Source organism: Cricetulus griseus, chromosome 4 (assembly GCF_003668045.3).
Source record: "Cricetulus griseus strain 17A/GY chromosome 4, alternate assembly CriGri-PICRH-1.0, whole genome shotgun sequence".
NCBI classification, from domain to species: domain Eukaryota; kingdom Metazoa; phylum Chordata; class Mammalia; order Rodentia; family Cricetidae; genus Cricetulus; species Cricetulus griseus.
Window position 1 is genome coordinate 156,868,392 of NC_048597.1, and position 26,962 is coordinate 156,895,353.

General features: G+C 47.8%; 1 protein-coding gene across 1 annotated transcript; it reads right to left on the reverse strand.

Annotated features, from left to right (window-relative positions):
* Positions 1 to 960: 960 nt before the first annotated feature.
* Tmprss4 (transmembrane serine protease 4) lies at positions 961 to 18,807 on the reverse strand. Its single transcript, XM_035444211.1, has 12 exons — positions 18,778 to 18,807; positions 17,052 to 17,085; positions 12,913 to 13,026; positions 11,407 to 11,559; positions 9,875 to 10,004; positions 8,270 to 8,371; positions 6,789 to 6,823; positions 4,744 to 4,903; positions 3,590 to 3,756; positions 2,576 to 2,674; positions 2,211 to 2,353; positions 961 to 1,122 (listed from the first exon to the last, which is right to left on the reverse strand). Exons 1-12 carry the CDS (start codon positions 18,805 to 18,807, stop codon positions 961 to 963), a joined length of 1,329 nt encoding a protein of 442 aa, XP_035300102.1.
* Between the last annotated feature and the right edge of the window lie 8,155 nt (positions 18,808 to 26,962).

The window sequence follows — 26,962 nt, forward strand, 5'->3', positions numbered from 1 at the left end:
TCATACCTGTTTAATGACCATGAGCTCAATGGTATGTGGTAACAGTTACAAAACAGACAACAGTCAACTACATCTAAAACTAGAACTGACAGTTTCCTACTAAGGCAGCTTTAGGAATGGGCAAAGAAGACAAAGGCCTCTTAGACCTTTTTCTCCTTGACTCTGCCCTTAGTGATATGGGCTCTCAGGAGAGAGCCAACTTCCATCCCTTCAGTGGAAGGGAGAGCCTCCTTGGCTGAATAACACATCTGAGAATTGAGTCCATGATCTGGCTCCCCTCAGTGGACTTCAAGTCTCCCTGGGGTTAGGGGAGAAGCATAGGTGACTGAGTTATCACATCTGAATTCCTTCCGGGCACCTCTGCAGTGTGTGTCTGGTCCTCGGTTACTGCAGGAAACACCAGAGTCGTGTACAAGGAGGTTCTTGCCCTGTGTCTGACTTTGAGGGATCAGGCAGTGGGCAGGTCTGAGGAGAAGCAGCTTTCAGATGTGGCGGATAGCAGTGTTACAACTCAGACTAGAATGGAAAAAAAAAAAAAAAGACAACGGCAAAAGAAAAGTCAGATGACTCGAAATTGACAAAGTGGTGAAAAGGTCAACATTATCTTCCTTTCCTGACATCATTTTGCTCTCCCGATCTCCCCTCCAGGGGCCAGGAAATTTCCCAACCCTCTCCACACTCTCAGCATTATCTCCCTGGAAAAGGTCCAGCAGTCTTGTTCTAGAGAATGCTAGTTATAGAGAATGATAAAGCTTGGGGTTCTGCACCCTAAAGTTCTTGCATTTCACAGATATTGCTAACCTAAGGAATCTCAGCTTTAATAAAGAGATCCCAGACTGTCAGCTTGCTGGGAGGGAAAATGTGTTTGGGATATAAAATGTTGTCAGAGCTATTTAAATCAAATCTAAGGAGGATGCATGGCCTCAGGGTAGGTGTATGGAGGGAGGGCTCCCTGTGGGACTAAACACTCACCTTCCGCACATTGTAGATCCAGTTGAGAAAGGCAGAGACCTTGGTGTACACTCCAGGGGTACTTGGGCTCCCGCAGCCATAGCCCCAGCTCACGATGCCTACTATCTGCCAATGGCCAGAGTGGTACATCAAAGGCCCACCACTGTCACCCTGTGAAAAGCCAGGACAGGAGCTGTGAGGGAGGAGAGGTCAGGCTAAGGGTGGCCTTCCTCCTCCTGTCCCTGAATTGGCCCATCTGTTCCCTTGTAGTATCCATGGCTCTGTGTGCCAACTTGTCTACCCTCCTTCTTGCTCATATTATTTAGTGCTCTTTACTCTTGGGGAAAAAATGACCCATCTGTAGGCAACTAAGTTGAGGGCAAGCTGCTGCCTTATCAGAGGGTCATAAGTCACTTGAGCAAATTGAATTTAGCTTAGCCTGGCAGTTCCTACATCTATCTAACCACCGATGGAGTGCCTCTTTATGTTGGTCCTGTTCTGGATAACTGAGGTTTAATTACCAGGGAAAAAGATCCTTGCCCACCCCTGCCCCAGGAAGTTTACAAACAAATAGGTCAAAATAAAGTGGTGAGGAACACACTCACTGCCTCTCTCTGAGCTCAGTAACTCACATCCTCTCTATGGCCACCATGAGTTCCTGGAGGGTAGACATTCTCTCTAAATCTACTGTTCATGGCCTTAAAGAGATGCTCAGAGACAGCTTGTTCTTGAATGAGGGTTTTGGTGTTGGGGGTTGGGAGTAGGCTGAGAAATTTGAATAAAAATGGCTCCAAAGATTCTCTGGAGTTATGGGGTGATAAAAAGGCACATGGGAATCACTCAGAAGTCCTGGTGGCCATGGAGACAGGAAGAGAGGACATGTAAAGCTCACCTGTATGAGATGATTTTCTCATAAAGTACAGCAGGATAGGGGTAGTCACAGAGCAAACAGACCTGGGGTCATTATCCTCAAAGGGATCATAGATGATGAGAAGTGAGGGTGGGTGGAGAAGGTGGCAATGCCATCTTTACATGTGACATACACATTTAAATTCTTTCTGCTCACGGAGCTCCATCTATCCATCTACCCACCCTCCATTCTTCTGTCTTTATCAGACTATGTTTTTGCCCTCCGTTACCACGAACAGAACATTACAATTTTCAAGGCTTCGTGTGGGCATCCAGTTTGTAGGTTTCCACATCTCCCCAGGACCTCCATTCCTACTCACAGAACTCCCCAGGGTCTTTGGAGGACTCACCTGGCAGGCGTCCACGCCACCTTGTGGGGTACCCGCACACACCATCTCCGAAGTGACTTCCCCCTGGTAGGCATCCTCTGCATTGCAGCGTGTGCTGTCGATGAGCTGGACTGAGGCTTGCAGCAGCACGTCAGACATCGACCCTGGGAGGTCGAAGAAAACGTATTTCCTTATTCTTACCTTTACCCTCAGCCCAGAGTAATTTTCTGGGCCACCAATGCTCTTTGATGCCCGGAATTTTGATACCTGGTAGCCAGGGTGTGTTTTTTTGAAGGGTGTTCCTCTTTCTTATTACTAATGGCAGTGGGGTGGGGTGGTAAGATACCACCATGCAAGGTTTCTGAGGTCTTGAGCCCAAGACTCACCTCCATTTTGCTCTGTAAAGCCCCATCCAATGACCCAGAGTGGTGTGCCTGGGATGAGCTCTTCATCAGAGAAGGGCAGGCAGATGGGCCTGACAGTGTCTGCCAGGAATGGAGAGGGAGATCCTATATTAGGGTTGGTTTTTTTATTTTCTATATTTTGTGCTTTTATGTGTTGGGGGTCTTGCTGGTCTGCTAATTTAGCTAGTTTAGCTAATTCCTAGAGAGAACAAACGATTTGTCAGCGAGGCCGTCAGTATCTAAACTAAATCTGGAGCCCACACCCTTAACCTCACTCACCATCACCCCACTCTCATAAGCCAAGCTAGTGTTTTTCTCTGGCCTAAATCACCCCAGGTCCAGATACTAAACCTCTAGAGACCAATCTCTGCAGTTTAGACAACTGTTCTCATTCTCCAGTGCCGAGCATGCTCAAACTTGCCTACCCAACCTCCCCCTGTGGTCTGGAACTGCAGACAACACTTGGGCTGTCCCTCGACCTGTGCTGCCCCAACTCTTTCTGTCTTCTGACACATGCACACACTCATACACACACACACACAAAAAAAAAAAAAAAAAACAAAAACAAAAAACAAAAAACAAAAAACCAAAACCAAAACCAAAAACCAGGAAATACTAGGTTCCTTGTTCCTAGAGGAGTGCAAACAGAGGCACAGTGACCTTTGGCAGGGCTATTGTGTAGAGTCTTGAGTACCAGTCAGGGGTAAGGAAGGGATTAGACAATTCTTTAAAAAAGGGCCTAATGACTTCAAGAACAGATGAATTGGATCTTCCAAATGGAGCAAATAGACTTGGAGGAATCTCTGACAGGGGAAGGTATAAATGTTAGCTGACAGTTACGGCAGGTTCCCTGGCACCAGAGATGTGGAGATGACACATTAGCTGGACATTGTGGGCAAGCTGGTCTTGAGAAGGAACATGATATGTCCAAGGCTGCTCAGCAGAGTAGGAGCAAAGAAAATCTGAGGGGCTCCGTTCCCAGGGACCACCTCTCACCTGAGAATGTGAGTGGCACCTGCAGCTTGATGAGGGCAATGTCCTTCTCTTTGGGGTACAGGGCATTGTGCTCGGTGACGAAGATCTTAGCCACAGGCAAGGACGGAGTGTGGCCCAGTTTATCTGAACCAGCCCTCACCTTCCAGTTGGACACATCAAGATACTTCCTATGGATGGAGATGGCTAGATCAGGCGGAAGACAATCACATGAGGCTTTGCCTGGGGCTAGGTCTCCAGGTCTGCTGATACTCTGGAAGATCATATATATGGTGGGGACAGAGTGGTGGAGAAGAGCAGTCTGAGGAGCCACCTTCCTGAAGCCAGATTATACAAGGAGATAGGATTCTTTTTCTTCATTAAAAGGATCCAAGGAAACTTCAACCTGAGGGTTGGGAAGAGGCTACTCCGTGTCTGGGCCTTGGAGTCCTGTCAGGCTCTCCCCCACCCTTGGTCTTGTCTATGCTACTTTCATTGTGGTTTGTTGAGTCATGGGGATACGTTCATTCTTCTCCCTGTCAGGCCCTGCCCTGGGAACTTTCCCCAGGAGTGGATTTAGAGCTCTTGTCCATCTCAAAAAGGTGAAAAACCCCTGAGCTAGACCAAGATACCTTGAAGGTGATGATGGGGTCCCTGTGATGCACAGGATCTGAAGGGGGGTGGTTCTTGGTACTCACTGGATGCTGAATGAAATGGATGAATGAAGTGAAGAGGGCCTGAGTGTAACCCTTTCCTAAGGCCTGGCCAGCTCCCTGTCTGCTGGACCAAATGATAATCTATACTTGGTTCTGTTTCTAGACATAGGTAGTGACTCTAGACTCTGGGGGCCATCTACTGGAAGACTGTCAAGGAAGAGTCAAGTTCTTGGGAGCACAGATTGTGTGGGGAGAACTTCTGTAGCACCAGTGGGATGGGCACACTGGGGTGAGGACCCTGGGTACCTGAGGCTTTTCACACAACAGAGGTCAACCTTGGAGACCAGCACTCTCTGCACAGATCCCCAGTACCTAATGGGGATATGGTGGCCAGTATTTCATTGCTGCACCCCAACAATGGTTTCCTGGGAAGGCTGGCAGCTGTAGTCAGGAAACAAATCAGGAGGCTAGCCCCTCCATGGCCTCCATCCCTCCTGGCTTCCTCATAGCTGGGAGTCTTACCTGAAGCAGTGGGCTGCTGTGAGGATCCAGTGGGGATCCAGGATGCTGCCACCACAGGTGTGCTGCCTGTCGTACTGGATGCTGACCTGCCACGGCCAAGAATCCACAGAGGCCTCCACCCCGCCCACCACACGAGGAGTCTTCAGGCTCCTTCCACATTCTGGGCCCGATGGAGAAAAGGGGAAGGGGGGGGGGAGAGAAGTCAGGTTTCTGAGGAAGCCTCCCATCCCACAAAGCCCTGGAGCAGGGCCCTTAGGAATGGTACTGGAGGGCAGAGCCCACTCACGCCAGTTCTGAATCATTCACTGGAAAGATAACCAGCGTGATACCACAGGTTTCCCTGAAACCCCGTTGGGGTGGAGCTCCACGAGTTAGAGGGAGGGCTCTTGCCCAGTCTCAGAAAGCCTGAGAAACCATGGCTCCTCCCCCAGAGATGCTCAAGACCACCCCCTACAGGGTATTTAACTTGCATCTTAAGGAAAGGCCATGTGGTTTTCCAGTTCCTTCTCCTCATCTCTCTGGGGACTGGGAGACCATCGGGAGCATTTTACTCTTTAAACCTGGACTTTTAATTCTTAATTCTGCTTGGTCTGATTGACTGCGTCGGTAGAGAATTAATATCGGGGTACCCCCTCTCTACTTTGCGTGTGTTTAGGAATTTAGACTCTTGAACATGGGTGTGTCCATTGTGCTTGCAATTTCTCATCTTCAAAACAAGTAAGGGTGCAGAGTCATGAATTCCGAAAGCCCTAACCAAACAGAACAGTCCCCAGGCACTACCACCCACGCGAGTAAACAGATAGTCACAAGTTACTTTGGTATCAGGAAATTAGGTAAAAGTTCTAGAAACTGGGTTTCTTCCCTCTGTTAAGGAAGGTTGCCCATTGGCTAGCCTGCCATCTTCTGACCTGCCTTTCACATCTGACCTTTGCACTTGAGTTAAAATCTTCAATGTTAGGGCTGGAGAGATGGCTCAATGGATAAGGGCGCCTTCTTCTCTTCCAGAGACCTGAGTTTGGTTCCCGGTACCCAAAACAGACAGCGCACAACTAACTGCTTGTAACTTCAGCTCCGGGATCTGAGGCCCTCTACTGGTCTCCAAAGGAGTTGCATGCACATGCTCATACCCACCTCATAGGTTTTTTGTTTTTGTTTTTGCTTTTTTTTTTTTTTTAAATCTAAAGACAAAGCAAAAAAAGTCTCCAGTGCAATCTCCTTGCCCTGTTCCATGCCTCTCTGGTCTTGTGGATACTCCATGCCATGATCCTTCCCACCATCTCTCTTCTGCCTGACCCTGTGCCTGCCAAACGCTATCTGGTCCAACCCTGCATTCAACTTGCCCCCTTGCTCACTCATTCAAAGCTTCTTGGTTGGGAAGGTGGGGGGGGAGGGGTCTAGACTCTTCTGAACTGGTTCCTGTGGTCTTTATATAAAGCTCTGTCCAGCAGTGATCTGCTTGGAAGTCCCTGGAACACTGGGGGCTATGGTTTGAGTGTGCCTCCCTCAAGGTGGCAGCTTAGCCTTGAGTATGTTGGTGATTAGGCAGTGGGCCCTTTAAGAGGCGGGGCCTAGTGGCCCTTAGATCATCAGAGTAGCCATCCTCTGAGGGGGATAAGCCGTTTCTGTGCTCCTTGAGTCCCTGTGAGAACTAGGACCAAACAGAGCCCACCCCTGAATTGCTGTCTGGTTCCTTGTTTCATCCACATTCCATGATGAGCCACCAACCAGCCTTAGGGCCCCACTTGAGGACAAACCAAGGTGGCTTTCTGATCTTAAACCTCCAGGTTTTAAAACTATAAGCTAAGCAAAACTCTTCTTTACAATGTTATCCTGCCTTAAATATTACAGTAATAAAAATCTAATACACTCAGATCATGTGCTGTGAGCAGAGGGTAGAAGGGAGTTCTTAGCATTAACCAGGAATGCTGATCTATAAGCCCAAACAGTGGGGCTTAGTGACCAGGAGCGCAGTGAAGATGAAGGTCTTTCTTCCTGCTCACTGCTGGCCTAGGCCCCAAACTCTCAGAGAGATAGGGTGTACTTACCGAGGCAGCTCAGGGAAACCAGGGAGAGGCAGGTCCTGAAAGAGAGACACAGGCTGGAACTCAGCCCTGTGACACTGCTGGTTCAACCCTGTCCCCCAATACTGAGAAACCCTGGGACCTTCATCACGGGCCTGTAGAATCGCATTAATACTCAGTGGGGTTCAATTTGATTCAACACCCCCATTGCTGTGCATGCGCCTACCATGTATGGAGCTCTGCCCAGAGCAAAGGCAGCCCCGGGGGTGGGGGGGGTGGGAAAGGAGCAGTACTGGCTGTTGTAGAATAGTTAGCAAAGATGTGTTACATTTGTTTCTGCTGCATTTGTTTAATTACATAAAGATGTGTTACATTTGTTTCACCTTGCCTGCCTAAGGCACCTGAGTGATCTAATAAAAAGGTGAATGGCCAATAGTTAGGCAGGAGACGGAGAGTCAGGGCTGATGAGCAGATAGAATAAGTAGACAAAATCTAGGAGCAGGGGAGAGGGGGCAGAGGGAGGAGAAGGGAGAAAGGGAGAGGGAAGGGGAGGGGAGAGAGGAGAGAGAGAAAAAATGTGTGGGAGAAAGAAAGGGACACGCCCAACTGGGCCAGACAGCTGCCAGCCAGACATGAGAATCAGTAAACATAAGATACACAGAAAGAAAAAAAGGTAAAAAATCCCAGAGGCAAAACATAGATGAAGACAAATAGGTTAAGTTATAAGAGCCAGTGGGAGAAACATAAGATAATGCCAAGCATTCATAACTAATAAGAAGTCTCCATGTCATGATTTGGGAGCTGGTTGGCCTAAGAGAAAGCTGGCTACAACTGGGCGCACTGCAGTCCTTTCAAACAGAACAGGATTTTGATGGAATCACACAGATAGTCGCTCTACTATCGGCTCTGTCCCTTTCAAGATCAACTATGGCAAGCATCTGTCCTGTGTCCTGAATTCGAAGAAGACAGCTGCTCTTGGAGCCTTTGCTCCCTTGCAGCAGGTTTTGTTTGGGTTCAGTTGTGCTCTAACAGGGTGATGAGGCAAGGGTTAGGGAGCCTTCTTTGCAGCATCAGAAGGTGCTGCTTTGGCCCGAGGAAGTGATGGAAAAGGACAAAATGCTTTTCGGGCTCTTGCCTACCAGGCAACTCCCTACCAGGGAACATGAAGTAGCTGTGGAAGGAACAATCCTGACTGTGCAGGCAGACAGAAGGTCATTGTTCATTCCTCTCTCTTTGAGAAGGATAGCAGACATTATATATACATATATATGCATATGCATATATATAATTTGTGTGTGTGTGTGTGTGTGTGTGTGTGTGTGTGTGTGTGTGTGTGAATGGAGAATACCCTCTGAACTCAGAATTGGGATTCCATAATCCTGGATGTTTAATGAGTTGCTTGGCTAGTTCTTCCTGTTGTCTGGCTCGTTTTCCCCTGCTGCAGCCATGAGTGGCTTTCCAGTGTTAGTTAGCCTCTATAGGTCAGAAGGCATCCCTTCACTTACCCACTTCTGTTTTGCATCTGAAGTTCCTGGTTGTTTTCTGTGACTTGAACTACAGTGAAATTCTGGTCTGGGTCAATCTTCACTGCTCTGAAAGTGGGTTGGCTGTGTAGGAAGAGAACAGTGAGCTGGGGCAGAGGCTGGACTGAATGTATGGGAGACCCCCTTATTCCAGGGAGTGAACGGTTGCTCACCAAATACAACCTGGTGTGTAATTTAATGAACTTTGATATTATAAAGCCCCAGAGGCCAGGTAGGTCAGTGCCTCCGTGCTCTCCAGAAAGGTAGAAATTCTGACAGGCTACCACCTTAACAACCTCAGGGAATCCACCAGGTTTCATAACTGGGACTCAGCCTGCAGCATTGGGTCCAGCTGACTCTGCAGTTGGCTGGACTGCAGTGGGGGTGGAGCTAGCTGCAGGAGTAGAGGAGGACAGCAGGTGCTGGGCATGCCTCCTGCTGTCCTTTGAAATGAAGGTGACAGGGTGTTCCTTTCTGGGGGATGCCAGGGGAGAGAGCAGAAACTATAACCAGGAGGCAGAGGGGACAGAGGCCAGATGGGTTCATCCTAGCTGCCCAAAGCATCTCTTGGACAAAACCTTGAGGCTGCTGTAGGGATCATAGAGAGAACTCTGTGATCAACTGGCAATGTCTGTCTAGTAGTCATTTCTTTCTGGGCTCAGTCCCTTTAGAGTCCTGAGGAAGTTCAGCTTGCCAGGGAGGGTGATCCTGCTTTGCAGCAGAACACCTGGCTCCTGGAGGGATCAATGCTCACTTCTTCCTTTATTGATGAAGCCTTGTGAGTAGAGAGAATTCCCAGTATACAAAGATGCTGAGAACTTGTGGTGTCCAGGAATCAGCGATGCCGGCAGGCACAGATTCTAGTCCTCTACCTCCCAGCTTCTGCCTAATCAAGCCACTTATTCTTCAGAACCTCCTTGTAACACAGATTTAATAATAACTGTGCTTTGAGCTTTCTGCCAAGATCAAATGAATATAAATATATATAATGCTAATTACCCTTCATGTACCTTCCATCCACTCCAGATTTGGACTTGCTTCTACAGTTCACTGAGAGGACTGGGGCTGCTGCTGCTGCTGCTGCTGCTGCTGCTGCTGCTGCTGGGCCCCAACAGAATCAGCCTAGTCCTTGCTATTTTTGTTTTTCAGTGCTGCAAATGGAACCCAGGGCTTTGCATGTGCCAGGCAAGTTCTCTACCACTGAGCTACACCCCCAGTCTTCCTTTCTGCTAAATTTTAACCAAGAGGACTTTGCATATGTAAATTAGGCTTTGTGTTATGGTCAGGAACTTGTCACAAAAGGAAAAGGAGAGAGAACAGGGCTCCATTCTCCTCTAGTAAGATTGGCATTGTTTCATCTGGTTAACTCTGGAGGAAGCAGAGGTCAGAGATTAACCTTCAAGCAACTTGTAAGTGAAAGTGCTAGGACTCAAACACAGTTCTATAGGAATCCCATGCCTGTGTTTTTAGGGAAAAGGGAGAAAGAGGAGAAAAGAGGAAGGAAGGGAGATAGGGAGGAGGGAAGGTAGGCAAGAAGAACAGAGGCTGCTGGGGTGAGGTGAGCCTCTTAAAGCCTTAGTTGGGTACCTGTCATAGCCCATCTGTCTGCAGGCTGTCTTGGCCAGTGCTTCTGTGAAGTTATCAAAACAGGCAGAGGCCCAGGTCCCTGTGGCTGCATCTAGCACCTGCAGGGTTGATCGATGCTTGGAGAGACGGACTAGGAGGGAAGGAGCCTGGGTCAGCTGGAGGGTGGGGCCTCTCTAGACTAGCCCCTCTCCTCCCAACCCAGAACTGAGGACATGTTCAACAGCAAGTGAAGTTCTTCCAGTTGACTAGAGCCTAATTTGGATGGCAACTAGGGGGAAGCCTGACCAGCTGCCCAGGGACTATGACTGGCAGCCTCTCTTTTTGCTAGTATAGGTATAGGTTTGACAATCAGTGACATAATTTCTCTACAATGGTCCACGTAACTTGCTTAGTTTGGGGAAACATCTCAGCCAGGGCCTGGTAGCTTCTCCATGGAAGGTCAGAGAGGGAGTTAAAGTGAAAACTTCTATTGGTGTTAGCATGGCAGGAGCCCATGGGCATTTGGCTTTACTAAATAACAGCCAATATACAAGAAGTCACTCAGCCCTGCCCCTCAAAGGGTCTCATTACCTATCTTCTGGGCTAAGTTGTGGGAATTCATTCAGCCAATAGCTTTTAGGGTACCAGCCCTTTTGCCTTTTGGACATGGTCTGAGGTGCTATGTGTAGACTGAGAAGTGGAGAGAAGAAGCATCCTCTCTCTCTCTCTCTCTCTCTCTCTCTCTCTCTCTCTCTCTGTCTGTCTCTGTCTCTCTGTCTGTCTGTCTGTCTGTCTGTCTGTCTGTCTGACTCTCTGTCTCATGTGGTAGTCAGAGATCTGATCTCAGCTTCCAGTGCCCCCGGGCAGAAGACCATGGTGGCTCTCTACCTTATTGTCATTTGTGGGCGTTCCCCAAATAAATATTTGATATTCTTTTATCTTGGCTCTCATGGACTCTCATACTATTCCTTCACACTAAGTGTTAGTAGGTCAGTCCAAGCTAGCTGATCACATTTCTTTTTCTGAAACAGGTGTCTTTGTGTAGCTCTGGTTGTTCTGGAACTCACTTTGTAGACCAGGCTGGCCTTGAACTCACAGAAATCCACCTGCCTCTGTCTCCTGAATGCTGTGATTAAAGGTATGTGACACCATGATTTTTACACTCGAAGCATTTGTTCCTCCAGTAGTCTCCCTCTGCTCTGTCCCCTAGTATGTTGTAGTAAACACTATGAAAGGAAGAGTGGCTAGCTGGTTAAATGACACCATGATCATGTTTCTAGTCTCATTGAGATATCAAAGAGGAGCTGTCCAAGGTCATGCACTCTATTCCTTTGTCAAAACCAAGCAGGCATTGGCTATACTTTCCTGTCCCCTCAGGGCCATTAATAAATCTTTTCTGAATGTGTGCCCTGTCCAGTGCTGGGATCTAAAGGTAGATGTGCCATTATCTTGCTCTTGGGGACCTGAGGGCTAGGTCCTGACAAAGATGTGGGCAGAGGCCACAGCCGAGCATATGTCTCCCTCTTCTCCTGTCCATCAGTCCCTGGACTCACCTGTCACTCCAGGCTTCTCAGGGAAGTTCTTGACACAGTGTTCCTCATCCTCCCCCAAGGCACAGTCAAGGTGGCCGTCACACACCTGCTCCCTCGGAATGAAGGCCAGAGGACTTTCACAGATGAAGTAGTATCTGACCAGAACCACCTTGACTAGAAGACACATGAGGGAGGGGCAGAGAGGGTTAGGCAGACAGAGAGAGGCTGCTGCTTCTGAAAGTCAGGCCGGCTGGAAACAGGCAGCCAGTTTTAAAAAAAGAAATTATTTATTTATTGTGTGGTCGCATGTGCCCAACTGGAGTTCAGAGGGCAACCTTTGGGAGCTGGTTTCAGGTGTTTTGTTACAGTAACGGAAAGCTGACTAACATTGCAACATCAGGTTGGGCCAGCCAATGTTGAGAAGAAATGACTTGGGGTTTATATGTCTCACAAACACCCCAGGCTCTCAAGGATCGAGACAGTGTCTCAATTGTGGATACCCATTGTTACTATGATGAGGACCTGCTCCGCTGGGAAACGGGTCCTGTGCCAGCCCCTGTGGACTGAGCCTTAATGTCCCAAGTGTAGAATAAAGGGTTAAAGCAGAGGATCTTTGTGAGTCATCCAATGGGTGGTGTCTGCTGCTAGTGCAAATGTCCTCACAATCCCAAAGTACAGGCTCCCCAAAGACCAGCGATGCCCAGGGTGTACAGGCACTATGCACCCTGGGTGCCTGCTACATACTTTTGGATTTTAATCCAGGTTCCTCACACAAGGAAGCTCATTACTGCTCATGATGCTTAAGGGCACTTCATGGTAGAGGGGCCCAATGGATGTCATGGACACACAGGTTCAAACAGTAGAGCCAAGAGCCCCACTCCTGATTCCTAATCTTGTCTCCTATGCGCTAGTCCCTGCTGTAACTGTGGGTATCATTGTCAGAGTGGGCTGCCCCAGACCACATCAGGGCTAATGCACTGGCTGTAATGAAGATTGGGCTGAGGTGGGCAGAGGGTTCCATCTGCCTGGCCCTCTTTCCTGGGGCCTCCTGCCCCTCTTCTCTTTATAGGCAGAAATGCTCTCTGGTCTGCCAGGGTTGCACAGACACCCTGTTCAGCCCCGCTCCACCCTGCCCCTCCACCAGCTGTCAGTTTGCAGAAGATGGGAAGGAGGCGGCTGGGGGTGGGCACCTCTGCAACTGTCTGTGTGGGTTTGGAATGGGTGCCACGTGTATAGCAACCATCTGCAAGAGAAGCCATCTGGGAGAACCGGGGGATGCACTCACCTTCCCCTTTCACTTAGAAGGCTCCCTCCAGGCAGGGGCGGATACATGAAGCATGAGGATTCATCCCCCACCCAAAGCTTTGTGCAGCTCACCTGCCTATGACTGTGGGGTTGGGAGGATGGGTAAGGGCTGTGGCTTACTGAGGGGGTGAGGGTGAGAATGGGGGCTGCCACTTACTGAGGGAGGATACTGTCATGCCTGGGGTGGGGTGGGGTGAAAGCCGTGGAGGGGCTGTAACTCACTGATGATGGCTACAGTCGCGATGGCTGCCAGGCTCAGCAGCACTGCGATGATGGGGATCCCCACCTTTTTGAAGATCTCCAGGGGCCTTCGGGGTTTGTGAAAGGCAGTGATATCTGCAAGGAGAATGAGACAGAGGGGAGGAGTGTGCAGTCAGCACTTGGGGCCCATCCCTGCCAAGGCCCACAGTCCTCTGCCCCAGGATGTTTGGTGAAAGTTTTGGTTGGTGGAGATTATCCCTGCAGGCAAGGCTGAGGTTTATGAACATGTATTATTCACCCACCTCCCCTCCCTTGCCCAGATTTACCTATCTTTTGTAACCACTTCTCATTTGAGCTGGCAGCCTGTGCTACCTCTTGCCCTAGCTTGTACAAGAGTATGCCACTCTTTCCTTGTCTGACCTGTCCCTGCCCTGGGAGGGGTCCAAGCTCATCAGGCATGAACTTGGGCACCTACCATGATATATATGATATATTATCATTTATCCTTCTCCATTCTTGAATATATTTTTATTTTTTGTTTATTTTATTATATTATTATATATTTTCGAGGCAGGGTTTCTCTGTGTAGCAGCCCTGGAACTAGCTCTGTGGACCAGGCTGGCCTCAAACTCACAAAGTTCCCCTGCCTCTGCCTCCAGAGTGCTGGGATTAAAGGTGTGCACCACCACCGCCTGTCGAATATATTTTTAGATGACACATAATTGTATTGATAGGGTATATTATAACATCTCAACACATGTGTGTAATACATAATGATAAGATCAGAGTAATTATTATGTTTATCATGTAAAATATTAGTGTGTGTGTTGAAAACATCCAGAATTCTTTCGCTAGCTCTTTTAGAACATCAAATGTCATCAACTGCATCACCCCCCAATGTTATAGAACATTAGCGTTCTATAACAACTCCTCTTATCCAGTTGCTTCTTTGATAATTTTTCTTAAGTAGATCAAGATCATGTAGCTCAGGCTAGCCTCATGCTCTATATTTAGATCAGGATGGCCTTGAACTTCTGATCCTCCTGGTGCTGGAATTAGAGGCATGCACCACACTGGTTTCTGCAGTGCTGGGGATGGAACCCAGGATTTTCTGTACACCGGGCAAGCACTCTACTGACTGAGCCACACCCCCAGTTCTCTGCCTTAATTTTTTGCCTGGCCACATAGTGAATGTGTTGGAGAAGCCTGATAATTACTCGTGAGTAGATGTATCATGATGTTAGTCCAATACACAGTGCACCCTCAGCATGGTCTTTGTCTTTAAGGAGATTAGAGTCTGGGGAAGAGGCAAACAGGACACAAATGACAGCCCACCAGGTGGAAGAAGGTATGTGCTAGATTAGAGACACCACCTGGGGAATGCTGGGGAAGGCTTCCTGAGCAGGTAGTGCTTCGTTCAATACAGGAAGAGACAGGCAACAGGCTCTGGGCCAGTTTAGACACAGGCATGGAGGGTGTGTGTGCTGTGAGTGTCTACTGTCCTGGAGTATGAGGTGGGTCAAAGCCTGTTGGGAGACAGGACAACAAAGTCATTTTGTGGAGACTTGAAAACCATGCTAGGGTTTGGCATTTATCCTGAGAGCCATTGAAAGTTTTTGTTTGTTTGTTTGTTTTGGTTTTTCGAGACAGGGTTTCTCTGTGTAGCTTTAGAGCCTTTTCTGGAACTCACTCTGTAGACCAGGCTGGCCTCAAACGCACAGAGATCTGCCTGCCTCTGCCTCCTGAGTGCTGGGATTAAAGGCACCTGCCACCTCTGCCCACCCACCCCCCACTGAAAGTTTTGAACAAGAGAGAGTATGTGATCGGCTGTTATCTAGGGAGAGTAATCACTAGGGAGAGTATTCACTCGTATTCTGACAGATGAGGGTTGGAATGAGTTTGGGACTAGGGAGTTCACATAGGAGGCTATCATTGCCTAAAATTTGTAAAACAAACAATTACACATCCACTTTAGATGGTGTCAGCATCAGAGATAGGTTCTGGGTCTTTTCAGGTCCCTTTTCTTCAGGCTGTGAACTTAGGAGGCATTTTGGGCACCTTGCTCCCAAGAGGAGCTGGGAAGAAACATGGCTAGAAAGCAGTAGGCGGGCTCTCTTGTTCTCCCCAGCCACATGGCTCACTCCAGTCTCTTTCAAACCCCTTTTCCACATGTCCTTTGTGTGAGCCCATTCTAGAACTTCCTGTTCAAGATGCGACCATCCCATGTTTCCCATGCTCCCTCCTTGCTTGCCCCCCCCCAAGCACTTATCATCTCTGACCTACTTTCTGATGTTTTTGTGTGTTTTCTCTTTCCTCTCATCCCTCCCTGAAATGGAAATGAAGCCATCAAAAAACGCAGGCTATCTTGTGCATTGCTGCTGAGTCTCCAGTGCTCAGAGCAGAGCCTGTCCCATGGCAGATGTCCAGTGAGTGGGAAATGATCCATCCGTTCTTGGCTCTGTTCTCTTAAGGACACACCCTGTCCATCCTTCCGCCAGCTCTCTCTTTATTCTGCCGCAAACGATGATGCGGGGCCATGTGTCTGGCACTACCCCCTATCTTCTGCTCAGTGGAAGCTGAGGCTGGTGTCTGTCAGAGGCCCATGCCCCATAAACAACAGTATCAATGACTGTCAATAGGAAAGATGAAACTTTGTGGTTCCCTAACGGGGAGTTAATGCCACTGCAGCCCATCAGTGGGGATGTATGAGGAGATATTGCCTATAAATTGTTAGAACCTGTCTGTCACAAAACAAGTCATCAATAATGCTAGGTAGTCCTGCTTTTCAAGTTCCCATGCTGACTCTTCAGAATTGTTCTGTTCCTGTGGCCACCGACTCAGTATTTTGTTCAATTATTAATGTCTGATTTGTTTCTTGGAAACCTGCTTCTGGGAACATGAGGTTGATATATTTGTTTTCTTGGAGAGCAACCAATCTTTTGAAGGAGTCACTGTGCCTCGTCCTGCCTGTTCTCAGGGAACACCTGCCTCCCTCCTCAGGAAGGGATGCGGTTTCACACTTAGCTCAAGTTCATAAATAGCCTCCTTGCCTGTGGTTGGTTGTTCCTTCTGTCTGATTGTCCTGCCCATTGCTTCTAGACAAAGCTTCCAGGAAGGTGGCTTTTATACCCTGTCCCTTCCCTCTTGTGTGACAATAGGGGCTCCTATCCCATTCATTTCTGGACAACCCAATCTTGTAAGCAATGTAATTAACCTCATTTTCTGAACCAAATGGACAGACATCACTGCTAGTGTTCAGCAGCCAGCCCCCACCCCAGCACCCAGTCACAGGGGCAGGTTGACTTTCTGTTGTTGAGTGTTATTCCTGATCTCTGACACTCAGGAGCTCTGATTCCTCCCCTCCCCATCCCTCCCTCACCCCTGCTGTTGCTAGTTGACTCTCCTAGTTAGCCTGGTTTATCAGCCACCCCCCCCCCCCACCAAAGGTCTTTTATTTTAACTCCCTTCCCACCAGGTGTTTGGAGCCGATTCAGCTGCCATTCTGGTTTGGCAGTTCTTGAGACTCACACAGGAAGAGCCACAGGAAGCCTGGTGCTCCTTGGGGGCCTGTGGTCTACTGTTACATTAAGCTCCCAAGTACAAAGGAGGCCCTGTTTCTACTAGCTGAGTTATTGTTTCTGATCATTATTAACTTGTGATTCAAATAAGTTGTTAACCTGAGAGGGCTTGAGCCATTGCCTTCTGGATTTGTTCCCTTTAATTTGTTCCCTGTTTTATTTGTCTTGCTGAAGTATAGGCTATCAGGACTAGGCTTCAACGATTTAAGAAAATATAATAGGAGGGGGCAAAACCCTTAAAATTGGGAGTTTTCTATTTACTCACTCATTTGTCTCCTTTAACCAGGAATTCACAGCTATTTCCTTTCCTACCAGTAAAGTACCAGTGCCCTGAATTCTTGGTTGCATGAACTCCGTGAGATAGGAGCCTTGGCTTTGCTGCTGCCTCAGCCCTATTCTGTGTAGCCCAAATAATAGAGTGGGAGTCGCTGTTCTTGGCCTTTTGGGGCTGCTGGTCATATTCCCTTAGAGACCAGGCATTTCTAGAACAAATCCTGCAACTTATGAATGTTAGTACTATCTTTTGAATGATGTCCAGTGGCTCAGTCACTGAGATTCAAAGGCCTGGGGACCTGAGCTTACCGTGGCTGTTCAGGGGTTGGTCAGTGTCTGGATCCTGTAATTGAAGGAAAAATGGCAAGTTGAGTGAGGGGATCTGCTTCCCAAATGTAAGTATTTCCTTTTATTTTGTGATTATGTCCCACAGTAGATCTACTGAGCCATCAAATCATAAGCCAGCCTGTGTTGAGTATCAGTAGATGTGGCCAAAGCATTGCTACAGTCTATACTCTACCATATATATACCATTATATATTATACCATATATAATGTAATGGATGGATAAACTGATTGATGGATCCATAGCACAACAGCAATATTGGGAACTGGTGGAAGTTAGAAACTGGGGCCTTATTGGAGGAGTTAGATCACAGAGGCAAACCCCTAGAAAGAGTATCTTGCCCCAAACTTTCCCAACATTCTTTTCTTTGTCCTAGTAGCCTAAGCAGTGAGCCAGTCTCCACCACCCACCCCCTCTTGGAGCAGCGTAACTTCCGGCTAAGCCCTCTGAATCTGTGAGCCAAATCACTCTTTCCTCCTTTAAGTTGCTTCTGTGGAATACTTTCTCACAAGAACGTGATAGTAACTAATACAAAGCTCATGCTAAATGCCATGCCATGCCATGGATGAACTTCATGACATAATGATGAAAGACCTAAATATGAGAGAATATGTATTGCTCAATGACATTGATAACAGAATCAAGCGGTAAAGCTTAGGGGTGCTAACAGTCAGAACAGTGATTACTATTGGGGAAGTGGGGTGGTTATAGGAAGAAGCACAGTGGAATGTTCTGGAATATTGAGAAATTTCTAAAACTTGCTGTGGGTGTTGGCTACACAGTGTTTATGTGTGTTACACTCTCACTGAGAGGTGTATTTACTGAGTTATTTGCTGCATGTAGAGTATATCTAACAAAACAGGCAAGCCCAAACAAGTCTACCAGGATACATTTCTGAGTGTGGTCTTAGTCCTGCAGTGACACACGTGTGTAAACACACGCACAGGCATTTCCTGCGTTTGCTCACCCACTTCCCACATGCACTCAAAGTACACAGGCTGTAGAGAATCAGATATAGGGGCTGCCTATACAAAGACTCATATGCAAAGTATGTTTACTCCTTTTCCTACAGGCAAGGGTCAAAGGGAGGGTGATGCCCAGGTTCACATTTGTAGGGTGAAAAGGGCCAAGGAAAAACACTCTGGCCCTGACTTGACCCCCAGGACCAGGGCTTGAAATCACATGAATCTCTGGGCTTAGCACACAGTCAAGCTGCAGAATCCTACCAATCCCTGAGCACAGAATCCTACCAATCCTCGAGGTCCCTGAGCACAAAATGCCACCAATCCCTGAATCAAACCACCAAAATTTGCCAATCCCTAACTACCCTGAAAGCTCCACCCCTCAATAAATCCTATATAAGGTCTGTACCCTGTTCGTTTGCTTCTGTTTCTCACTCAAAGCAGCCACCCTCCTAGATTCTTCCTTCCCAATAAATCTCTTGAGTGAGGTTTGTTGTATGGTGTGACATTTCACCTGAGTGAAGCCCAGCCGTAGCAACTTTTGCTGGAGCCAGAGCAGAGCAGAACTGTAACACTTTCACTTGGGAAACCTTCTCCTACCAGAGCAGAGTTGTTACACACAGCAGAGCCATAACAACTTTTCTGGGGAAACCCTCTCCTGCCTGGGCAGAATTGTTATATTGAGGAAACCTTTCCCTGGAGCAGAACTGTAAGCTGCTAGGCTTACAGTGACTTTGTGGTATTCCTTGGCTCCCATTCTGTCCAAGCTGCAATGCTTACATCATTCTCTGAACCTTTCCTATCTCTCAAGCATCTCAGAACCTTCTTGATTTTCCCTTTAAAGTCTGGTAGATGGTGGGGAGTCCCTGAGAGCTGTCTGAGCTTTAAGCCTCTACATAGGGTCTGGCTTGCCAATACTGTATGGAGGTCATGGATACCCATTGATGATGGGAGGAAGCTGCAGAATCCTGTACATTTCTTACTGGGGATTTTTCTGGTCCCACTTGGGAGTGAAAAGGCTTCTTCTAAGCCCTGGGAATCCTATGTTGGTTACAGGAACATACCTGATATCGTGATTAAAATGGGAGGCAGTGATAGTGATTAAAATGGGCCTGCTTTCCTTTCCTTCTGCATTGGAGTCTGCAGTCTGCTGGAGGGATTTGGCCTTTGATGTCACTACAGATGGCTGGTGCAATCGTCCTCAGACTCTGATTTCTACTGATTGTCTGCCTTTGGACAAGAAATAAAAGGAGCTTTCTGGTACCTGGCTCACACATGGCCACCTTTTCCTGCCTGTCCATCCCCAGTGCTTCTATAACCCTTCTCTGTTTGGACAGTCACCATTTCTCCATCTCAGTCTCTTTCTGTTTCTTTAAAATTTTATTTAGAATTGATAAATAAAAATTGTATTGGTCTGTTTTCTATGTTAAGCATCTGGCTCGTGCCTACAAAAGACTGAACTAGTCTCTGGGCTCTGCTCGTTTCTCTTCTTTCCTTGTTCATCACCAGGCTGGATGGAGGGGACAACTTTCAGGATGAACAGACCAGTGTAGCTGGCCCTGCAGATACTTAGTCGGGAGATAGCAATACCAATAGCAGTGTACACACAAACTGGTAAAGTCTTTTCCTTTAACTTAGATCCAGATTAAAAATTATTGAAACCGAGTGTGTGGTAACCAGGGTGGTTAGCATTAAATAACTGCTAGTAAGTAGATGTATGGGAATGTTCATCAGACCCTGATCCAAAAAGAAATTGGAGTCAAAGATCAATAAACATTCATCCCGGCACACTGGGAGAGATGCCCAAACAAGACAACTGAGTGCTACATCCCTTGGAGTGCTTGGGGAGTGTGGACAACCCCAGATAATAAGTCAGGAAAAAAACCACACAGGGTTGGGAAAGCCTCCAGAGGAAAACAGACTGAGAAGAGAGAGTGTCTGGATGGAGACAGTAAAGGTCAAGGGAAAGGGTCAGAACAGTTGGGGAGAGGGACTCTCCAGAGAGGTCACATCTGAACTGTGACTTGAAAGATGGAAAGGGGCCAGCCATCAGGAGCAAGTGTGAGGTGATGGAGAAGCGACATAGAGGTAGGCAGGTTTGGAGGGGAGGCAGGGTTATTTGAGGAAGAGAAGATTCTGTATGCACTTGGGAGACTGAGTCTGGCTTTGCCAGTGGACTGGGTGCCTTTGAGCTTTGGTTAAACAGGGCAGGTGTCTGCTGGAATGTGGGAGGCTAGAACAGGCAGGAGGATACTAAGAGCATCTATTCAGCAAGCCCTTCCCATCAGTTCATTCTTTTCCATGGACTCTACCTGTGTATACACGCCTGCATTAGTTAAGGTAGGTAGGGTAAGTTTCTTTTGTTTTTTTACTAATTCAGCAGGTATTGATGATACCGATGACAGGCAAGGGATTATGCTAGAGAAGCCCAGACACAGAGGGAACAAAGAAAATGTGCAGTCTGCACCTTTCTAGGTCTTGGCTACTCATCATGAGCTGAAGAAGCCTGATACCTCATGGTGGGCAATGCTTCCAGCTGCTGGCTACTTGGTCGTGGATGTCCAAAACATTCAGTACTCATTTGTAAACAAAGGCAGGAAAAAGTGAGTAAAGTCAAAACTGCGAGTTGTAATTTCAAGGGACCGCGACTGTTGTGTTGATGGCCACATCCAAACTCTCCTACAATGCACGGGATAGAGTGAGTATTGAATAGTGTTGGATGAATAAAATAATGAGCCGATCTCAGTTTTAAGACTTGTCTTGGGCCAGCCTTTAAGCATCTGCCTGTAAATACAGTCACACAATAAAGTATCACACTGAAGCCAAAATAAATGAACTACAGGTTTTGTCAAATAAAAATGAAACATAAGCAACTGAATAACAAGGTTAAAGTCCCAACAGGTTCCATGTAGCTCAGATTCCTTCTCATGAAGAAGCAAAGGAACGATGGACATGGGACTCTGGGATGGGCGGTGCTTACCTCAGCAGGGTGCATTTAACAAGGTTCCTCAGATATTAAATAGGTGCAGTGCAGCCAATTTTTGTTAAATTAATTAACAAAAGAGACTGGCCCACCTACCTCAGCAGGGGCATGGGTGAGCATGTGAGAGGCAAGGAGGAATCTCATGATTATATAGAATATATTATATTAATATAATCTCATGATTATATAATCTCATGACTATATGTATATATAGATAATATATGTATTATTATTATATATATTATAGTCACTGCTAAGCCCCAGTTTTTGTGTAGATTTATGGACACTTACTATATTCTTAAACAAGTAACTAGCTAACAAGGTGCTAATGAATCCTGTGTGGATCAGTAGTGAAATGTCATCATGAATCATAGAAGAGGGGATGTTGAAAAGCAACCAAAGATCAAACGTGGTTCCTTCTTCATTGTTTAAATACCTTTGATTATGCTCAGATTGAACTTAAGCTCTTGAGCTGGTCACAGTTACCACAGTTCAGTCCCCTTATAGCTCAAGTGATGGTGCCAGTCTTTCCCTTTCTGTCAGAGCCGTTGGCTGGCCAGGCCACCAGACTGTACAGAGCTCTAACTCGTGAGTCCAATTCAGCCCACGTCCAACTTAGGGCTCATCTTGAACAAAGCTTTTGCCGGCTGGAGTACAACTGAAGGCTGAGAATGCCCTGACACTCAGTGCCCAGGTGGGAACAGGATGGAGGTAGATTGGGTGGATGATTGATGGTTGAAAAACACTTGTCATATCATTACCTGGTTATCTCAGAGCATCTTCCCTCCTTGTTTTCCAGTCGGTCACTAGCAAGAGAACAACATTAATCCAGAACCCACAGAGGAAGCCTGAGCATTGTTTTATTGCTTGCAACATTTTCCTATCAAAGGTGCTATTATACTTAATATTTGGGAAGCCCAGAGATATCCACACTTTACAGAATTGAAAGCCAAAGTTCACATCCACAAGTGGCTTCTGTGGTTTCAAAGCAAGTGAAGGGCAGACCTAGCTCTCCAGGCTAGGCTTATAGACTTTGGGGACTGCTGTTTTCATTTCCTGGCAGTTTCAAGGACCTGTGTAGTTAAGCATCTTTGGGGGTAGTGCACCCTTTTGAGCCTCTACCCTTCTGCAATGTGGTCTTGTTGCTTGTGCTTAGCCTGCAATCAACAGGCAGAGATCACCCTCAGGAGCACCACAGCCCTTCCATGGTTGGAAGGCATAGAGACCCAGACTTGCTTCCTGGCTTTGCCAAAGTATCTACGAATGGTGATGGGAGCTGCCTCTCAGAAAGCATATAGACAGCAGGGCCTTGGTGTGCAGGAGGGTCTCTGCTGATGTTACCATCGCTTCCATTTGTCATTTCTCAGCTGTGGTTCCCTTCATGTTCCTGGAAAAGTTCCTGGGCTTAGATGAGCTCTGAATGTCAAATGGTTCATTTTGCCTGTAGTCAGGAACAATGATCTGAGACACCAGGTACCAGGCACCTTTTTCTTTTCTTTTTTTTCTTTCCTTCTTTTTTTTTTTTTGAGACCGGGTTTCACTATATAGCCCTTGCTGTCATGGAACTTACTCTGTAGATCAGGTTGGCCTTGAACTCACAGAGATCTACCTGCCTCCTTTGCCTCCTGAGTGCTGGGATTAAAGGCGTGTGCCACCACCTCCCAGTTTGTTGTTGTTGTTTGTTGAACTTTTGTTTTTAAATTCAGAGAAGCCACAAAGAGATAGCCAAGGAGGTATGACTTCTGCCTTGCTGTACACCTAGGATACTCCATCAGGCCACTGGTAAAACACTTGATTATTTCACGATGGAAGGGCCAGTGTTCCACTAGCCAATAATGAGGCCCAAGGAACAGGCTGGCCAGCTCCTATGCCTTGCTAAGCTCTCTGTCCTTTCTCTGGGTTTGCTCTTCTCTGTGGCAGCTTTGGGATCCCATGAGGCGGGCTCTGGCTTTGCTTGATCTCAGAGGGAAACCTTGGAGCTAAAGTTGCTGCTGTTGCCAGGTGATGGGTAAACAGACCCTCTGAGACTCTTAGCTTATGTAGTTAGGTTGCTGAGGCCAGTGACAGGGTGAAAGGGGTACCCCAGGGAGGGGTGGGGATTGCTCCTTGAGTGAGCCAGGAGACCTGAGGCTGCTCACAGTTAGCAAGAAGAGCAAGTCTTGGCCATAGGTAACTCAGGGGTTCAGGGGGCTCTCTAGATGGCTTTAAGCCACTGTGATCCTTGAACTCTCAGTCCCACTGGCAGCAGGCATCTGCTTCCCACCTGCAGCCAGCCTGGCAATTTGATGCCTTCATCAGGCTGCAAACAAGACCTTGTCTCTTGGGTGCCTCCACAATGCCAGGTAAGGTGGCAAGAAGGGATTATGGAGGGGCACTTCACCATGAGGCCAGGGAGGGGCTTCTGCAATACAGCCATTTAAAGTGCACCCAGGGTTTTAGTGGCAACAGCCATATGCAGGTTCCAAGTCGTTCCTGTCCGGGGACCCTGTTTTCAGGATGTCTACCCAGCAAAACAGGCTAGGCACTAGCTCATATATACAGGAGCAACACTCAGTACTGTTGGCGCCTCACAGCAGTAAGCTTTCTTTTAACCTAACCTTAGCCTGGCTGCTACATTAGAAACCACTGTGCCTTGTAATAAATCACATAGGTGTTGACCTGCTGGCAATTTGAGTCTAGAACCTCACCCCCATTCCAAGGCATAATAGCTTCGGGGCAAGGCCTGGGGTGGGAGGGAGGTGTCAGGTGACCCACCTCTATCCTGCTGCCAGCCCTGTTCAGTTCCATAAGTTAAGAATCAACCTTTGTGTTTCTGCAAGGCTCTTAATTGCAGGAAGGGCTGGGGAGAGTAGAGAGGCAAGGATCCCTGTTTCTTGGATGGTGGTGTAGGGCTTATAAGCTCTCTGCCTTTAACCTATATGGCAGGACAATAAGAAGGCCAGGAATGAGGCACTAGTACAGGCCTCTTGGAGGGAGCTGACCGTAGACACTCTGGCTTCCCAGGGAGGTCCTAAGCTCCCGGTGGCACTGTTGTGAGATTTCTCTTGTAGTCCATTCTCTCCTACATATCTGAACTCTTGACTATTGTATTTTGCCCAGGTCCACACAGAATTCTTGCATCCAATTTCCCCTCCTGGCAGGGTCAGATAAAAGGAAGGTGGCTCGGACGCTTGCTGTTGGCGAGGACCAGAGTTTAGATGAGTTCTTTAAACACCGTATTTACTAGAACCAGGTAGCTGCCACCTGCAGTGCAGTCTGATGGTTACTAAAGAATTCCACAGAGTTGATGCTGTCTTTAAAAAACAGACTGCCCTGGCTTGTCCTGAATTGTCCCTTAAACAATAAGAGGTGGGAAGTGGTGGTAAGGAAAGAGGGGATTTGCTATAGAGGGCCTGGCTCCTCTGCTGAGCTCCTAAACAATCTTGGACAATTCTCAGCATCTCCTGGACCCAGCTTCCACTTTGCAATGTGGGTACACATCTAACTTCCTGACATGACAGACAGCGACAAAGGCTCCGCAGAAACACTCTACCTGCTTGGTGCCATGCGCCTTTCCGAGCCCATTGGGACTTCATCTGGATCTCTCATGATCTCACTGTTGTTTATGGTCCTCTTGGTTGATTTTTGTGGTTTGAAGGGTCTTAGAGGCTCTGGTGGGCATGGGGTCCTCTGTGAATATTCTTCCTAAGCAGACTTGCTGGCCTAGCTTCTGTCCTGTCACATGGTTCAGCTTCAACAAGGAGGTTCTCCCCAAGGGCAGAAGGGAGCAGTCTGCTTTGTTCTGGATGCCTCAGGGACGGCTGCCTCTGTACACAAGGTTAGCTGCTCGCAAAAAGACTTGGTAACTCCTTGATGGCTTTCCTGGGAACTCTGAACTTAAGAGCCTATAAATAGCATTCTGGTGGTGCTTCCGGGACCTCTCTGCATTATTACTTCAATATTGCATAACCTGGCATTCTTCTCCCACTTTCCTGCCCACTCATGTAATTCTGCAAGTGCTTTGGAAGTTTCTCCTTGCTGTGACGCCACCGCTAGACCCATTTTGGCAATGGATGGAGCACAGGCCCTGACATTCTGCCAGCTGGGTCTAAATCCCACCTCTGTACATAAGTCGTTTGACCACTGAGAGCCTCAATTGTGTGTGTGTGTGTGTGTGTGTGTGTGTGTGTGTGTGTGTGTGTAAGAGAGAGAAGGAAGGGGAAGAGACAGAGGGAAGGAGGGAGGGAGAGACTAGTTTTCCAAAAGTCTTCCTCCTAATGAGCCCCAAATATGCATGGCCTACAGCATATTGCCTGGAGCAGAATGCAGTAACTGTTAGCTGTAATAATACTATTTTATTCAACCAGAAAGTCAGTGTTCAGGGGCTGGAGACCCAGCTACAGGTAAGAGGCAGAGTTCTTGTGCCCTTGAGCAGATAGCCTGTTCTTAATAATTGCTAACAATATTTACATAGAATCCGGCAAGTGCCTGACGTAGTAGAAACTTGAAAATTATTCATTATTAACTAGTAAGAGCATCTGGCATGGGTATGACAGGAGCTGGACAGCTATTCTGATGGCTTCATAGGCCCAGGAGTCTGACATCAGGAGGGCAGACTGTGGCCCAAGAGCATCTGTGGAGAGTAACCAGGGCAGTTAGGGGACCTGAACTGAATGACATCAGTTGCTCTTTCAAGAGAAGGTAGCAGATGAAGGTCAGAGAATCAAAGACAGACAGAAGGACAGAGCAAACATGACCATTCAAACCATCTTAAGAGGAGGCCAAAGAGGACAAATGAGGGTACTGCAGAACTCTCTTGGCAGAGGGAAGATTATTGCAGCCAGAAGCGCTTCCCTTTAGAAGGGTATGTGTGTGGGGTGTTTGTGGATAGGAGCTGGGCCGTGCAGGAGTTCCTCAAGCAGACAGAGGTAGGCCTGGAAGTGACTTCTAGCATCCTTGGTTACCAGGCAGAGCCCCATCAGTGCTGGGAATGGGTAGGTGGGACAGGAGGGGGTGAGACCACAGTCCTTCCAAATGCTGTCACTCTGGTTTTTCTATTTTGCTTATGGAATTCTGCATTGGGTTTCAGTAGGGGTTCTGAGGCCAGAACACACAGGGCCTCATAGGTCCTTCCCCAGGAGTCTGTGACCTGGAACTGCTGGCTTGCAACCTCTGTTGTCAATTAAGACTAGTTTGTGGCCTGATTCACTGATAGTCCTCTCTCTTGAAACTTGCTAGGTAGCCTAGGCTGGTCTCAGATTCATGGCAATCCATCTGCCTCAGCTTCCAGAATGCTGGGATTACAGGTGTGAACCACCATACCGGGCTTGGCTTTAAATCAGTTTTCTCTCCTTAATGGTCTTATGGCAATATGGGTAATTTTTCCTGAGCAGCCTGGCTGTGAAACTTTGTCCCAGCCTTCCTGAAGGTTCCAGTTAATAATGCCCAGCGGCTTCCTCCTGTGTGTGTCGCTCCCCTGAGCCCCCACTGCTGTGATCTTTGGCATCTTGGGGGGTAGAGTCTCTGCAGAACCCCATGCCTGTCCTCTTTCCTCTTGTGTTAGCATCTCCATGCACACTTTGCTATAAAGCCCAGCAGCATGGAGGTAGGGAAATGGGGTGCCCCAGTCCCACAGTGGCACAGGGTGCAACATATGCTGGTCCCAGGGGGTCTGCAACCCGAGGGAGATGAAGAGACCTCCAGAGTTTGGCATCTCAGCTTTGCCTCTTAGAGGCAGAGTGACCCTGTCACCTCGACGTCTCTGTGCCTTCATCTCTTGATTTCTAAGTCTCAGAGAGCTGGTGTCACTCAGAGGGAGACACTGCACATCAGAGTGACTCTTGACTACAGGGGGCTGTGTTTCTTGCATCAGGTTAGAGATGAGGAGTCAGTTGCTGTGACTCTGTGAGACATCAGGGACTCCAGCTCCCCAGGATAGGCCAGTACAGAT

Excerpts from the sequence above, each read along its gene's own strand:
- Tmprss4 (XM_035444211.1), bottom strand. The coding sequence starts at position 18,807 with ATGGGAGCCAAGGAATACCACAAAGTCACT. Across the intron at positions 13,027-17,051 it reads CCAACCCCTGAACAGCCACG|ATATCACTGCCTTTCACAAA; the intron begins GTAAGCTCAGGT and ends TTCTCCTTGCAG. Across the intron at positions 10,005-11,406 it reads TGAGAAGCCTGGAGTGACAG|TCCGTCTCTCCAAGCATCGA; the intron begins GTGAGTCCAGGG and ends CTTCCCTCCTAG.